This window comes from Copadichromis virginalis, linkage group LG17, assembly GCF_057382275.1.
Source record: "Copadichromis virginalis isolate Kocher_CV1m ecotype Utaka linkage group LG17, C_Virginalis_male_GT1.1, whole genome shotgun sequence".
NCBI lineage: Eukaryota > Metazoa > Chordata > Actinopteri > Cichliformes > Cichlidae > Copadichromis > Copadichromis virginalis.
In genome coordinates, this window is record NC_140634.1 from 23,525,406 (window position 1) to 23,541,715 (window position 16,310).

The 16,310-nt window shown below is 40.8% G+C and overlaps 2 protein-coding genes across 4 annotated transcripts in view; one reads left to right on the plus strand and one right to left on the minus strand.

The window, feature by feature from the left end:
• Positions 1 to 1,904: 1,904 nt before the first annotated feature.
• Positions 1,905 to 9,974, plus strand: LOC146689447 (methionine aminopeptidase 2-like). 2 transcript variants are annotated; one of them, XM_085435913.1, is made up of 11 exons: positions 1,905 to 2,101; positions 4,841 to 4,942; positions 5,039 to 5,116; positions 5,223 to 5,325; positions 7,108 to 7,269; positions 7,371 to 7,552; positions 7,655 to 7,749; positions 7,833 to 7,929; positions 8,613 to 8,716; positions 8,897 to 9,012; positions 9,095 to 9,974. In XM_085435913.1, exons 1-11 carry the CDS (start codon positions 1,945 to 1,947, stop codon positions 9,345 to 9,347), a joined length of 1,449 nt encoding a protein of 482 aa, XP_085292039.1. In that variant the 5' UTR covers positions 1,905 to 1,944; the 3' UTR covers positions 9,348 to 9,974. The 2 variants fall into 2 exon arrangements, with proteins under 2 accessions (XP_085292039.1, XP_085292040.1); XM_085435914.1 differs by having other exon boundaries at positions 5,054 to 5,116.
• Positions 9,975 to 12,096: 2,122 nt separating this feature from the next.
• Positions 12,097 to 16,310, minus strand: part of usp44 (ubiquitin specific peptidase 44) — a 13,861-nt gene continuing 9,647 nt past the window's right edge. For both annotated transcript variants that reach the window (XM_085435911.1, XM_085435912.1), the window contains exons 3-6: positions 15,423 to 15,621; positions 14,081 to 14,189; positions 13,637 to 13,887; positions 12,097 to 12,778 (exon numbers count right to left, since the gene is read on the minus strand). In XM_085435911.1, the coding sequence (XP_085292037.1) occupies positions 12,654 to 12,778; positions 13,637 to 13,887; positions 14,081 to 14,189; positions 15,423 to 15,621 (684 nt within the window). In that variant the 3' untranslated portion in view covers positions 12,097 to 12,653. The remainder of the gene's footprint in view (positions 12,779 to 13,636; positions 13,888 to 14,080; positions 14,190 to 15,422; positions 15,622 to 16,310) is intronic.

Here is a 16,310-nt window from a genome sequence, read left to right on the forward strand (position 1 = left end):
TGTAGCCCATCTGCTTCCAGATTTGACGTACTGCGCGTTCAGAGATTCTCTTCCTCGTAACTGGGTTATAAAGTGGTTATTTAAGTTACTGTTGCCTCTCTGTCAGCTCAAAGGCCGAATCACATTTATAGTCACTAAAATCTGATGCTCAGTTTGAACTTCAGCAGGTTGTCTCGTTCGTGTCTACATGCCTAAATGCGCTGAGCTGCGGATGATTGGACATTTGCATTAACTAACAGTTGAACATTTTGCCTAACAAAGTGTGTGGTGAGTTTTTATAAACCATACCAAATTAAGTAGGAGAGCCATTAAAATAAACTTTGTTTATCACAGAAGTGGGAAGTTAATTTCTTACGGCAGCTTAAAAAACACTCCCAAAAACAAGTTAAACACAAACTATAATAAACCTCATGACACAACCAGGAGCAGAACCTGCTACTCTGTAACTGCAAGATATTTACCTGAGAAATCTACAATTCTGACTTAATGAGACATCTTAAAATCTCCAAAGAGACTGCACTGACAAAGTTCAATTTCATGGAAGCAATACTGAGCTCTTTGTTCAGTATAATACAGTTTTGTTATGGTTTAGGTTTGAATCATTAAGAGATAAAGGCTTCTTTGTCTGTCGACTTGCCCCATAGCCAGCCTGAATCTGATCTGTTCAAGTGATCCTGGAGAAACACTTCAAACTGCTAAGGTACCAGCAGAAAATAACAAATAACACCATCTATGCTACTCAGAGACAGTATCTCCAAATGAGTTGTACCGAAATAAAACTTTTAAACTAAATAAGGGAGAAAATTAGTTGAGATTAACTTTATTTATCACACGAGTTGCTATTGAAAATAGGAAGAAGTTAAAATTTGCTGTATAGGTGCACATCGAATGCACTGATAGGTAGTGAGGAGGAAAAACTGATCACTTTTGTGTAAAAACACAACAAAAATGTAAAAGCTTTAACGGTTAAATTAAACTGCTTAAACATTCAATAACAGTCACTATCGTCGGCCACTAGCACTTAGGCCACCCACATGCTGCAAACATGTGTACAACTATAGTGTTTACATTGTTTTATAAAGGTTGTTTACTGTAGTATTTACTGCCACCTAGTGGCGGATTCTGGAACTTCCCCGGTCCTTATATTAGGATTAAACTTGTAAAATAAATAGTATTTTATATTTTTGTGTTAAAAGAAAGAAAAACTCGTCTTCTTTAGTGTGATAAACTCGTTTGTTATCCTTTTAATTATTCGTATATCACATCTGTTGGTTCCTCAGGTGTTAAAGCTCCTCTTCAGCTGATTCGGCATGTTTTACTATGTGATGCCTTCAGGGGCTGCGTACAGAGCTCCGGTTTCTGACTAAACGTCTTTAAACTCCGCGCATTATAAAAAATATTCCAAATCATACCTTCGTTCATCTGGCAGACAAGTTAACTGCTAAACAAATGCTAAACACCAAACATGGCAGTCAGTGTGTGGTGCATTAAGGGTGTGGTCATTTAATAATTAATTTTAAGCATTCAAGCATATGCCACCACACTGAAAGTACTATTTAAACTGAAATTGCAGGGAGATTAAACCTATTCCTGGTTTTTAGAGTGCCCGTGGGTCAACATATAATAAAAAACGTTATTATTTCCATTTGTATCGTGTTTACTAAATAAATGTTTCTAAATTAATTAAAGACTCAACTATTGAGTAATTATATATGATTACTCACTAGGTGTGAGTATATTTAATTATATTATATTATAATTAAATATTTTGAGATAATATGTGTATTTGTTTTAGTAAAACATAGTCCCTCTGTACTTACAAATAAAATATTAATGTAATTAGTTTTATTAACAAGAAGAAAAATCCCGGGTGTCCATGAAGGCAACACATACTGAGGACTCCCACAACCCCTTGTGCTTCCTCTTCCAGCAGCGCCTGCGATCATGGCGGACGTAATAGCGGAGCGGGTAGCAGAGCAGAAAGCGGTCCTGAACCGGGAGCTGAACGGAGAAGCGGAGGACCGAGAGGAGGCCGATCCAGCGGAGGAAACCTCGAAAAAGAAGAGAAAAAAGAAGAAGAAGAACAAGTCTGCGGGGACAGGTGAGCCACGACAGGTGAAGTCTCGTGCTAACAGGCTAACGTTAGTTAGACGGACGAGTTAGCCGCGACCAAACCGGAAATATGTGCATACGGCTTCAAAATAAAATCGACAGTTAAAGTTTTAATTATAAATGTAATATTTAAATTGCACCAACGTGTATTGTTTCAAAGCTAAGTAGTTGTGATTTGTTTTTGCTAGGAAATTTTTTATTTAAGTTGTGATGCTGATTTCCATGATAAAGTATGTGAGATAATGTGTTGACATATAGGAAGAGATCTTGAGCCATGCATTACAAGAGCTGTAATGCGTCAGTTATATGAGATTTAGGAATAAGATTGGAAGAATTAACTATATTATTTAGACAGTGTTAGTTTACATCTCTTGGTTTCCATAATAGAGGCATTGTGACAGAAACCTCCTTTGTCCCACACGCCATCAGACTGTTTAACTCCTCTCTGGAGGGGAGAGGGAGGGGAAACAGGAGGACAAAGGAGGGGGGAACAACTAAGCTGTAGTGCCTCTTCACCTCACTGTACAATACTTTTGTAAATAGTCAACAGTGCAATAGACCTCAATACTTGAAATGTGCAATTCACTTGTATTTTTATTTTTTATTCCTATTTATTCTATTTATCCCCTTCGTATATTTTATTTATATTATCTCTGTATATGTATATATATGTGTGTGTGTGTGTGTGTGTGTGTGTGTGTGTGTGTGTGTGTGTGTGTATATATATATTATATATATATATAATATTCTGCAACTCTGTAACTTCTGTCGGTGCTGTGCTTTTTTGGAAATCGAATTTCCCAGAGGAACCCACCCGAGGGATTAATAAAGTTCTATCTAATCTAATCTTATTCTGAAATTTACACCGGAAGCAGTGCAGTTGAGTGGTTTCAGCTTCTCCACGTCCTACTCGTTGGACATGCGGGCGCAGATCAGTGCAGATTGGGCTACCGCTGTGCCTCTTGGGCCTCAGCGAGGACACCGGGCTTTAAGCGGAGCTCCCCACGGGAAACGTGCCCTCTGTCGTGGAAGGGCAGCTTTAGGGTGGAAGATAGTCCTTCCAGGAGCTGTCCTCCCTGCTGCTGCCGCCCTCCCCCCGCCGAGCTTCAGCCAAGCTCTCCTGTTTCGTAATTCTCCCTTTGCCAGACTTATTATGTAAGAAAAGAACAGAGGAAGGTTTATTTTGAAAATTAGCCGCAGTTAAAAATATTTTTCTTACTTATTAGATAGTTAATAACATTCAGAACATTACAAAATAAAATACAGCTTTTATACACTGTGTAATTGAAGACATTTATTTAAAAGCCATATTTTAAGTTTATGGGGAATGGGCAGTGGTGTCAGTTTTCTTTGTGTCTGATCTGTTTTTCTTATTTAAGAGAAAAAAGAAAAGAAACAAAAAACACTGCCTTCAAGTAGGACAATAACACAACAGTACTTATTCTTCTTCACCTGGTTATCTTTAACTGTGTGGGTAGAGCTGACTGAGCCCCGCCCACATAGAAGGTCCAGCACAGACTCAGCTGAGGCAGTAATGAAGTAAAACAAGCCTTGTTTTATTTGAATACCAGCAGACACGTCTCCTCTCTGAGGCCATCTCTGCTCTTGTATCTGTCTTCACTAACTCTGAATCAGCATGTAGCCCCCCGCCCCCTTGCAAATTTATGCAGTTGCTTTGGAAGCCAAGAAATATTTATGCTAACCAACAAGACCAGCAGTAGCCAAACTGATAGCAAGACTCTGTTCACTCAATTTTTGAGCTCTGATCCATACACCTCTGGCTACCGTCTGGCGTCATTAAGCTCTTCCTCCTTTTCTAATTGGCCGTGATGTCATGGAGAATCCTGGCTGATGGGTTATTTGTGGCATAGTGTCAATGAAAAGTCGCTGGCTCCTGTATCAGCGAGTGATGCGCCCTTAGTGCTGCTGGTGTAAATGGTGCAGAGCTGTGGTGAGCACAAACAGACCTTCACGCTGTCATTACCCAGCATGCCCTTCAGCGGTTTAATATTGCCCTCGTTTTTTTGTGTGTATGCCCTGATCTTTGCCCAGGTGAAAAGAGGGGCACAGTTCCTGTCAGAACATTTAACAATTCTATTAATAAAAGCCAGTTTTGTAGAGGTTCATCAAACAGGGAAAACTGTGTTAAAGCAGGATTAAGCTGGGCTAAGTTGAGAGCTCAGGTGTGTGGTCACATTACTTAGTGTACACCTTAAGGTCTGCCTCATTACCGAAGGTGTTTTAGAGAGTTAAATTGAAATGTTACTTTTGTTTTTATTAGTTTACTTTATAGTGATGTAAGCTTTAATCCATCAAAAACTGCAGGAAAATGTGCAATTTTCTATTCTTATTTAATTCACTTAATGTACAGAATTCACCTGCTTGCTGCATACAATGCTACTACTGCACATTCGCCTAATGTATATAATATATAATGTTCTTCCTCTCCCCCCCCCTTTTGCACAAGTCGAGGAGCGTGTCAGGTTACATTTCACTGCGTGTTATACTTGTATAACTATGCATGTGACACATAAAGAATCTTGAATCTCTTGAAGGATGTTCCTCATTTGTGGATTATAGTGTTGAGATTTCAGGAGAGCGTGGCTCAGACCTTCACATCTTATTTCGTTTTAACCCTGATATTGCTTCCCTATCAGGCCATTAAAGGTGTATATTTTAAAAGTAGTGAGTAACGATTCATTTCTGGGTCACTGGCATCTGTTTACAGGCACTGAGGCAGAGGTGGAGGCAGACGGAGTGGCCGAGGTGACCAAACAGCTGGAGAAGCAGGCGATAGAGGACAAAGAGAAGGAAGAGGAGGGCGAGGAAGGTGACTGAAGTCAAACATCAACACTTTAACCTGCGGTGGTGTGGACAGGTCAAATGTAAACATTGGATTTAGTAGCTGTTTTTTTTTTTAAAAAAGTCTTAACTTACACAGACGGAGACGATGGAGAGAACTCTGCAGGAAAGAAGAAGAAGAAGAAAAAGAAGAAGAAAGGAAGTGAGTTAATGATATTTTAGTGGAAAAGCAGACTCGGTGTGTTTTATACCGGAGCCAGGTGTTTCTGTAAGACATCTGTTGGTGAGTCTTTGTTGTGTTTTGACAGCTAAATGTCAGACTGATCCTCCATCTGTGTCCATCTGTGAGCTCTACCCAAGCGGAGTTTTCCCCATTGGACAGGAATGTGAATACCCTGTTGTTCAGGATGGGTAAGACGAGCATACACACACACACCTACACTTGCGACTTAAGTTCTACTTCTCTTTTAAATCTCTTTAGCTTTTAAAATGCCAGGTGGGTTTTTTCAAAATAATATTTTGACTTTTTTCCAAAACTTCTGAGTTAATTTTGGGAATTGAACTTTAGGGCTGCCACGATTAGTCGACTAGTCACGATTATGTCGACTATTAAAATCGTCGACGACTAATTTAATAGTCGACGCATCGTTTGAAGCTTTGTAAGATCACAAAGGACGCAGGAATGAGTAGTAGGATTTAAGAGTGTAATAACGGACTGAAACAGAAGATGGCAGCACTGCATGTACAAGGATGCCAGCTGCCGTTAAACCCCGAAGAAGAAGAAGCTGTGTCCCAGAATTCATAGCGCAGCCCAGCGCAGTTGTCAACAATGGCGGCAGCTAGTTAGTTTTAACTTTACTCTTATTATTCTTTCTGGGTCACAAAATAAACATTTAACATATTTTCAGCCGAGAATGTAGCTGTGTAAACCTCAAATATCTGCTCAGTTTATCAAGACACCACATATTTTCAAAAGTGCTCCAACGTTTTCGGAGACGTCTGTTACCCACTAGCTCGTTAGCTAGGCGGGGGCAAGGCTAACTAGAGCCATGAGAACACCGGACTCCCGGCAAATCGTTTTCAAACCCACCGCCGTCTTTTGCTAGTCAGGTTAAACATGATATATAAGTCACTTAGATAACTTAAAAATGTTATTGTTTGGCTTTCTTTAGTATTTTATTTGTTCCTGAGTAAATCGTTTTGGCTGAGATTAAAGTTATAGTTTTTGCACAGCTAAAACTGTCAAGCAGACAGCTGATTATCAGAAGTGTGAGATGCTGGAGAATATACTCCGGTGTCCTGTTATATTTTAGAAAGCAAGGAGTTTATTAAACTTCACCGAAACAATCTGCAAATTTCATTAAAAATTAATAAACTACCATCTTGTCTTTATTTTTAGTTAGCACAAACACTTCAAGCTGTAAGCTAATGATAGTTATATAAGACCAGATGCTGCTGGTGCAATAAGCTGTACGTCCAATGGATGATGATCTGATTAGTCGACTAATCGCAAAAATAATCGGTGACTAGTCGACTATCAAAATAATTGTTTGTGGCAGCCCTATTGAACTTACTCTTGGAATAGACGTGGATTTCCCTGCAATGCATATTTTTGATTTTATTCCTGAAATAGTATTGCAAAATTATTCTCAAAATTCTAACTACATTTCTGGAATAATATTTCAAAATCTTAACTTATTCTCTTTTTGTTAGTATCACTCAGAGTGGTACTAACAGTAACAATAGTTAGCATGGAAGGACTTCTTTAGTGGTTTCCTCTGAGTGTGTGCCTGAGGTGTGCAGGTTTCATTTAATCTGTTTTTACTTCCATTGCCTTCCCTTCTTGTTCCTGTGTTTTCTGGCTGAATTACATCAGAGGTTTTACATGTGAGGCTCCTGCAGCAAGCTGTGGACCACACTGTGCAGTGTTTATATCGCAGTCTTTATTTCCTCTTTCTGGGAAACACTTTTTAATCTTGTGATCTGAAAAATTACTCACTCATCTCTGTCTTTAACAGAGGAGAGACTCTGTATTTTCCAGTAAAGACAAAAACATTCAACTAAGTAGTTTCAGCAGGTGCATATTCATGAAGAATGTGGTCTCCAGATGTTTTTATTAGCTTTAGAAACTGTAACTGAATCCAAATTTGATGCTTGAACGTGCTGCGCTGCTGTTTTTGTTTCACCTCCCAGTCGCAGCGCCGTGTCACGCATGACCAACGAGGAGAAGCGGGTGCTGGATAAAGCTAACGAGGAGATGTGGAACGACTTCAGGCAGGCGGCCGAGGCGCACAGGCAGGTCCGGAAGCATGTCCGCAGCTTCCTGAAACCTGGCATGACCATGATCGAAATCTGGTGAGACTGCTTTTATCTTCTGTCGCTCGTAGAGGCGGCTGTTTTGGAATTAGATGAGAAGATTTGGATTTCCTGCTGATGCCCTTCTCTGTTTTGATTAGCGAGCGGTTGGAGGACTGCTCTCGTAAGCTGATAAAGGAGAACGGGCTGAACGCCGGCCTGGCCTTCCCCACCGGCTGCTCCCTGAACCACTGTGCTGCTCACTACACTCCCAACGCTGGAGACACCACTGTCCTCCAGTACGACGACGTCTGCAAGATCGACTTTGGCACTCACATCAACGGTACGCCGACTGAACCTTTCTGCTTCTTTTACTGCTGTTTAAAAATACATCAGCCACTGGATGCTGACCGGTGTGCTTCTTTCTTCCGGTGTCTGCCCGCAGGGAGAATCATTGACTGTGCCTTCACCGTCACGTTTAACCCAAAGTACGACAAGCTTTTGGAGGCCGTGAAAGACGCCACCAATACCGGAATCAAAGTAAGACCTGAACGGACGCCTCGTTTTTAGTTGGTGTGTGTTTGTGGATCCTGCAGCTGAAACATGTTTGTTCTCCTCTGAAGAACGCCGGCATCGATGTGCGCCTGTGTGATGTCGGAGAGGCAATCCAAGAGGTGATGGAGTCCTACGAGGTCGAGCTTGATGGCAAAACATACCAGGGTGAGATCACACTGTCATTACAGGATACTCAACTTTATAGAAAACAGTAGTTTATGCTATCTGTGAAAATCCACCCTCACGTGCACCATGACTCGTGTGGTAATGTTCACAGACTCGTGCATTTCTGTTTCATCTGAATTATTTTTTGTTTATTTTGTTTTTTTAAGCAAAAAAATAAAGAAAAGAGCAAAAATCTGCAACATGTAAATGATCTGAGGTCGTTCTCGCATGACAGAGCTTCACATATTTTTCCCTCTGTGATCCTTTTACTCTAAATGCAGCAAAATCAGAGCTCAGACATTATTTTAAACTCTGCGTAGCTCCTGTAAAAAACTGACATGAAGAGCTTCAAATATTTCCCAGTGCTTACTAAAGACGTGTGCAACTAGTCAGCAAGCGAGTTAAACAAATTACTCTTATTTTATTAAAACAACAACTGGCGTGTCCACAAGGCGTCTCAAGTCTGGATAAAGGTGGAGAGTTGCATCAAAAAGGACATTGAACCAAAAATTTTGAATATGCCGATCATGAAAAATTAGATTCAGGGCATTATTCTAAGATATAAATCTACAACGGAGTCTCTCCTCTGCTGATATTTGTGTGCCGGTGTGTACACAAACTGAATATTTTCACTTTAAAACTGGGAAAAACTTACATTTCGTCTTTTTTCCCCTACGTTGCAGTGAAGCCCATCCGAAACCTGAACGGTCATTCCATCGGTCAGTACAGGATACACGCTGGAAAGACTGTGCCCATCGTTAAAGGAGGAGAAGCGACGAGAATGGAGGCGAGTACTTCCTGGTTTCCTCACATTTTGATCAACTTACTCACTGCACGTGATTCTAACGCAATATCAGAATTTCTAAAAAGTAAAAAAAAAACTAAACGCTGTAAAAAGAAGCTGAAGAGCACCTTCAGCTTCACTTCTGACGATTTTATTTTCGTTGACTCGGGTGTCGCTCTACAGGAGGGCGAGGTGTACGCCATCGAGACGTTCGGCAGCACGGGTAAAGGCGTGGTCCACGACGACATGGAGTGCTCGCACTACATGAAAAACTTTGACGTCGGCCACGTCCCTATCAGGTGAGAGCCTGTGTTTATTTAGCTCGCCTGGACAGGGAGCGTATTGGTTAGCAGTAACTCACTGACTCCTTTTCTTCTCCAGGCTGCCGCGAGCGAAGCACTTGCTGAACGTGATCAACGAGAACTTCGGCACGTTGGCGTTCTGCCGGCGCTGGCTGGACCGCCTAGGCGAGAGCAAGTACCTGATGGCCCTGAAGAACCTGTGCGACCTCGGCATCGTGGACCCCTACCCCCCGCTCTGCGACACCAAGGGCTGCTACACCGCTCAGTTCGAGCACACCATCCTGCTCAGGCCCACCTGCAAGGAGGTGGTGAGCCGGGGGGACGACTACTGACACCCCTACCTTCCAGCACCACCAGACCCCGCCCCCTCACTACCACACAGCACCTGTTGGAGAACTCGGGGATGAAGTGAAGGATGCCAGACGCTGACAGTGCACAGCTTTCAGGGAAGGAGAAGCAGCTGTCTGAGCGCTCCGCCATCAACCACAACTAAAGAAACAAGCCCACACCTTTCTCTTGGATAGAGCTTTTTGTTTTTTCCAGTTTCCATCAGGACTATCATATTGCAAAATATTACATTTAAGCTGCTGCTGAATTTAGTGCAACCCCAGTTTTCAAAGAGTTTCTCTCCACTTTGAGCCTCCGGTGCTTTGGTGCTCTGTTAAAATGAAGCACCAAGGCCACGGATGGCTTAAAGAAGTGGTCAGGCCTGCATGCTGGCATGGCCCAAAGTCTTTGCAGACTGTTCCTAACATTTAAAAGCTTGGGGAAGAGGTGGTCTTGTAGTTAGATATTCATACAGACACCGGTAACCTGCAGCTCTATGTTTGGCTTCTGTTGCAACAGGAGGGAACTCTGCACTATGGCCCTCCGCTTATCGGTTCTTTGGTATTTGTAAAGTTTCTTTGAAATGGCTGCTGCCACTCTGTTCCAGATTAAAATGCTTCATTTTCAAACTCTCCCTGATAATGCTTTTATAAGAAAGAAAATTAACTAAATAATTTTGCTCATTTGTGGGCTCCCTACTGATGACTTTGTGCAAGAAACCTAAACGGTGCATTTTCTTAATTTTGTTCCTACAACAGAGGAAGCCCCCAAAAGTTCTGCAAACCCAAATCTTTATTTTGCTCAGACAAGATGGGGAAACATAACTTCATGGGATGTTGGGGTGTCCTTAGGAGTAACTGGTAATAGCGTTACTCTATCACATGGTGGTTAACATTAAAAAACAAACAATCAGGTAAAGTTAGGCTACCTTCTCAGCCATGCTTATTTTAGACTTGGTTTAGTGAAATTAGGTATTAAACCTTATTGATTAATCAGCGGTTAATTTTATAAAAATGGTAAATGGTTTTATACCTGTAAGTAGGATGCTACCACTTAGAAAGGTTAACATGGCTTATTTAAGCTTAGCATGAAGACTGGAGACTGTTACTGGCAATAAAACTTCTAATACCCTTCAATAAGGGGAATTTTCATGCATTGTAGATTGAAGGTAAATAACAAAGCACAGACGGGCATCTTTTGTAGAAAAATGAAAAAATATTCTCATTTATTGAGGTAATTTTTTTTTCTAGAAAAAACAAAAAATTGAGGTAATAATTTGCATAGTATAACTTCCATCAATTTACACACGGCGCATCCATGGAGCAGTAACCAAAATGCCAACAAATAACAGAACTGCGGACAGAGGAAAAAAAAAAAAAAAAAAAACCACACAAAGTGTGCTTCGACTCCCCTCTGCTCAGAGGGAAGATAATTGAACAGTGAAATCTGTTAACTGCTGGTGGTTTTCAACAATCGGAACAAAGTGGTTGTATAAAACGTTTAAAACAGTCGATGGCCTCCTTTGTAAAATCTCTGAGAATTGTATAAAAAGTACATTCATAATCTAAATGCTGGTCTGTGTGGGACTCCCACTTTGCTGAATTGATATGAACTATAAAAATAGATTATTTTGTTAAAGGGCACTTTTCAAGTACAGCAGTTATCTGCCTAGTCAGGGATGGTTTACGGTTATGCAGTTACATTCTGAGGCAGACAGGGGGCAGCACTGAGCCAAATAAAAAAAATATTAAACCAAAAACCACATTAAGTAAGAAAATGTAGATTTACAACTTAGCATGCTGAAAATAAAGCTGGGATTTTAGGAATAAAGCTCTCGAGTAGAACACAGCTGTAGGCCTCATTCAATTTTACTTGTATTTTTTCCCCCTGAAAAGATAGTCCTCACCTTTAATATCACAAAACTTGTGTACTAAAAGAGAAATGCTTTCTTTTGTAGTCTCAGTAATAGTGTTTTGACTTTAGTCTCATAATTTGGACTAATTTCCTCAAAATGTTGACTCTTTCAAAAGAATACAGACTATTCTCAGATTGGTATTTAATTTTTTTAAGTTACTTTAATCATATTCTGACATTATTCTCAAATCCAACTTTATTCTTGTAACTATTCCAATGTTTTTCAAAATGTAGACTTTATTCTCAAATGTTTTTGTATTGCAAAATTATTCTCAAAATTCTAACTATATTTCTAGAATAATATTTCAACATCACTCAAAATTATTTTCTAAATCTAACCTTCTTAATGTGGCCCTGTCACACTCATTCGTAGCTGTCATTAAAAACTCCATAAAAATACTGAACCGTTTAGGAGAAGCAGGGCTTTCCAAATACTTCCCGCAAATACTTTGGCTTGAGGTCTGCCTCAGAGTGAAAAACATTGCTCGTGTACAGATTTTTAAACAACCAACACTAAAAACCTGCACTATACACATTAGTGCATTTTTTGGCAAGGAATCGGGATGAACGCCTGTGAAAATGTTTACCTGTCTCAGACACACGGAGGCCATTTCTACTGAGTGAATGACAGTTTATAACCCTACATCCAGTTCTGTGTTGACTATCTAAAGTGACTGAGAAACATTTCAGCTGATTTATAAAACAAAACAAACAAACAAAAACCCCAAAACACAGCATTTACAATCAACAAGCCTCGCGCACAGGTAAGCAGACATACCTGTAGAGCAGGGGTGCCCAATCCCAGTCCTCGAGAGCTACCGTCCTGCAGCTTTTAGACGCATCCTTCTTCTGACACACCTGAATCAACTGAATGGCTTGTTATCAGGCCTTTGCCAAACTTGATGGCATGCTGAAGAGGTAATCAAACCATTTGATTCAGCTGTGTTGGAGTAGGGATGCATCTAAAAGCTGCAGGATAGTAGATCTCGAGGACTGGGATTGGGCACCCCTGCTGTAGAGTATGTAGTCATGCCTGACCAAAGTCTACTGGCTGCTTGACACAGACACCTTGGCTGACGCTCTCTTCTTTATAAAATACAACTGTACATGAATCACAAACATAATCTTTTAAAAAAAAAATACCTACATATAAACACAATATACAACAAGTTCACAAAGCAGAACCCAACTTTACAAACGAGTCCTTTCTCTCTCACCTCCTTTTTGTTTTGTTTTTTTAATAGAAAAATAGACTAAAAAGACCCAACCTCCCAGATACAAAATGCCCAAAGAAAGAGGGAAGAGAAAGACCGATAGGTGGGGCTGTGCTGATGTCACCTCGCTGAGTAGTCGGGCTGCTGGGGAGGTGGCAGCGGGGTTCACAGAGGGGTGTAGTCCTATAGCGGCCGGTCTCTGTCCTGAGATACTCGCTGCGTGTAGAAGAGGATGTAGGCCTGAGCGCGGCAGACCTCATCCACCGAGCACACGTTCAGCTTAGAGTCATTACAGTGAACCCAGAAGCCTGGAGGAAGAGGAGGGACGAGTTACCCAGATGAGCAGATGTGTTTGGAACAACACGTTTGTTTACTGGGGTTGGTTTTTGAGATCCCGCTCCCACAGAGCCACATACTTGGACACTGGCTAAACAACTGGAAAAGCACTCAAATTCTACTTTTAACCCCATGGAGCACATATTTGTTTTTTACTCTGTAGAACTGGTATCAAAATCACATCCTGAATACTCAACATGACAAGATGTTGGGAAAATTAAGATCAACACAACCTGGTAATATCTTAAAAACTTAAAATCTAATTTTAAGTTTAATAAAATAAAATACCTGAAGTTTAATTTAGCAAAAAGCCTTGTGCCAGTTACTGAAAACAAAGATTAACTTAGCCTAACCATAATCTCAGCGTACACAGAAGTTCATGTATATAAATATCAGCAGGAAAGAAACTAAACTACATTTAACCTTATTCACATGCAGCAGTGAATGAATCAGGTGGTAAAATTGGAACAATAGTCCTGAAAGCTTCCTCGTGTCCTATTAATAACCTGCAAATACAGCTGAGAGGGCCGAGGAGGGAACGTCATCATTTCTGCAGGAATATGAGGCGTTAGTTTGACTCTTTCGGCGACGATGACTCCACGTTTCGTTCTGACAAGATAAAATTCATCCTGAGCATGGATCTCATGAGAATCCTTTCAGTGGCATTTCACTGTGGCAGAGGAACCTCTGGACTTTAATGTGGACATTTTGAGAGGATGAAGGGAACAGTTCCCACAGCATTAATCCTCCTGTGACCGGGGCATTCACTGCTGTGTACACTTCCCTGCTTAAACCCAAACACAGAGAAAGAAGTAAAGAAAATGACTCACCTCCTTCTGTGTTGTAGCAGTAGGAAGTGTAGTGGCCAGAGCCAAAGCCCTTCCCATGATGCATCACCACGGCCGAGAGCTCGTAAAGGAAGTGCTTTGAGCGGGGCGAGCCAGCGGCGCTGGGACTGCTGGGACTGGAGTAGGGCATGGCTTTGGGTGAGGGCTCTCGGCAGCAGTAGGGCTCCATGTTGAGGAGCTGGTCGAAGCTGACGTGGACTCCAATCTTTTCCCGGTGATTTCTCCCAGACCACCTGAGGACCAATCAGAAGGCAGAGAAAAAGCTGAGGGGTGATCTTCTAAGAACAGCTGAAGGTTATTAGTGTTCTTACTAGAGTCTCGTCTCTAGAAGTCACATCCATGTATAATAAAGTGAAAATTTGAGTTAACACTTAAGACACGGTTATATTAATCCAATCAACTCCACAGGCGTTAACGTCTCCTCACCTGAAGCGTTTGAGGTGCAGCCTTAGGACCTGAGGCAGTTTATGGACCATCAGCTGCTTCTGTGCTTCGGTCAGAATGACTGGCTTGGATGAGGCCCGTCTTCTGGCAGCTGCACACACGTGGAGAGAGGAAAGAGCTGACACACAGCACAAAGATCACTTTTTGTGAGCGTCGACGCAGCTTTAAAGCGGTCACGTGACCCTGTGATTATGTAAACTGCTGCAGAGCGATAAAGGCGCCATTTTACATGAACATTTTAGAGTAGATCTGAGAAGCAGTGCAGGTATTTGTGTTAGTTTAGTCCTGAAGGAACCACACTTCTAAATGCTTTCATTTAGAAGTGTGAAAACATGTCCTTGATTTCCTGGATACCGTTGTTGGGTATGTTTATTTTTTATTAGCTGCTGCCTACAAACCGGAATGTCCCCACCATGTCCTGTTTTGTTTTCACGACAGGCACTTACAGGCTTTCAACATTTGAGTCAGTCAAGACTGCAGCCAATCATTTTACCCATCTTACCCTCACTGTGATAGTAGGGAATTGGAAGTTTGCTTGGATTTCAGCTAAGCGGTGTGAGTGCTGCACGGCACTTACACCGCACGGCAGCGAAAAGCACGGCATCAACGTAATGAAACGCTGGTAACATGTTTTATAGTCACCAAAATGCTTCCAATTGTTGTTTCAGTGTCACAGATGTGACTAAAAGGTGCAATTTGGTTGCTATCGGTGGTTGTTGGACTTTTTTAATTTTAGAAGGGAGCATATCACAGGGAAAAGGAAGTGGGAACAATAGAAAAAAAATAGAAAAATAATACTTTTACAGTACAACAAACACACACTGTGGTAACAGGGACCACTTTCAGTAGTTTTAAATGTTCAGGCTTTCATAGAAATTAAGGTTGTGACCCAAGTTTTTACTTTACATCTGGTCCATAGATTATATAGGCGCCTGGCCATGGAGTGCCTTTCTTCTACTTATCCAGCCACCGATCTGTCCTTTTAGCCTTGTTTTTTTTTTTTTTTTTATTCCCTCTTGAATTTCTCTGTCTTTAGGTTGATCAAATGTCCAAAAACATCTTCCCTCTGTGAGTTTGGACACAGCTGTTTTTCATCTGTCTCGTCTTGTGAGTCCGAGAGGGATCCTTCAGTTTTCATTAACAATGTTATACCACAAACTTAGTTCTACCATAAAGCACGTTTTAGTTACTGAGTGATACTTTTACAGGCTTAGTTATCGTTTAGTTTGTATCCCCTCTTTTTTCAGCATGTTTTATAGGTGAAAACTGTAAATATCTTGAGTTTAAAGTAAAAAAAAAAAACTGTGTGGCTCGTCTCACTCACAGTTACACTGGTCACAGGCGTAGATGTTTCCCTCCAGAGCTTCGGTCTCTGTAAACTTGGCTAGCATTTCCGTCAAATGGCACGAAGCCTGAGCGGCCGACTCCCGGCTATTATTGTGATATCGCTCCGGGAACTCCAGCGACAGATCCCAGAAAGGCTCCACAGTGTTGGAGCGATGGTCGCAGGCCAGGCACGTCACCTGCATGGAAAGGCGAGAAAGAGTAAGAAATAAGCAAACAACACAGGAGACGTCAGAAGGAATATCTCTATTTCTACATGTGACTGGGAATACATAGAAATTAAATACAAATGTGGGGCTTTTCACAACATCCACTGACCCACTTTCCAATCCAATCCAATTTTATTTATAAAGCACTTTAAAATACCCAGCACAGGAACAAAGTGCTGTACAGAAAATAAGTTAAAACAATAGAATGTATATATATATATATATATATATATATATATATATATATATATATATATATATATATATATATATATATATATATATATATATATATATATATGTATGTATGTATGTATGTATGTATGTGTGTGTGTGTGTATATATATATATATATATATATATTAGGGGTGCAACGATACACAAAATTCACGGTTCGGTTCGATACTTTGGTGTCACGGTTCGATATTTTTTCGATACAAAAAAAAATGTTCATACCTTTTTAATTTGTCATTTATTAAAATTATAAATATATATTTTAACTCAAAAGTACAGTTTTTAAATTAAACCCTAACCCTTGTGCGCGTTTTTTATTTTGACAGCGAATGTGCACCTGCGGACCACTTAAGATAAGATAAGATAGAACTTTATTAATCCCTCGGGTGGGTTCCTCTGGGAAATTCGACTTCCAAAAAAAGCAC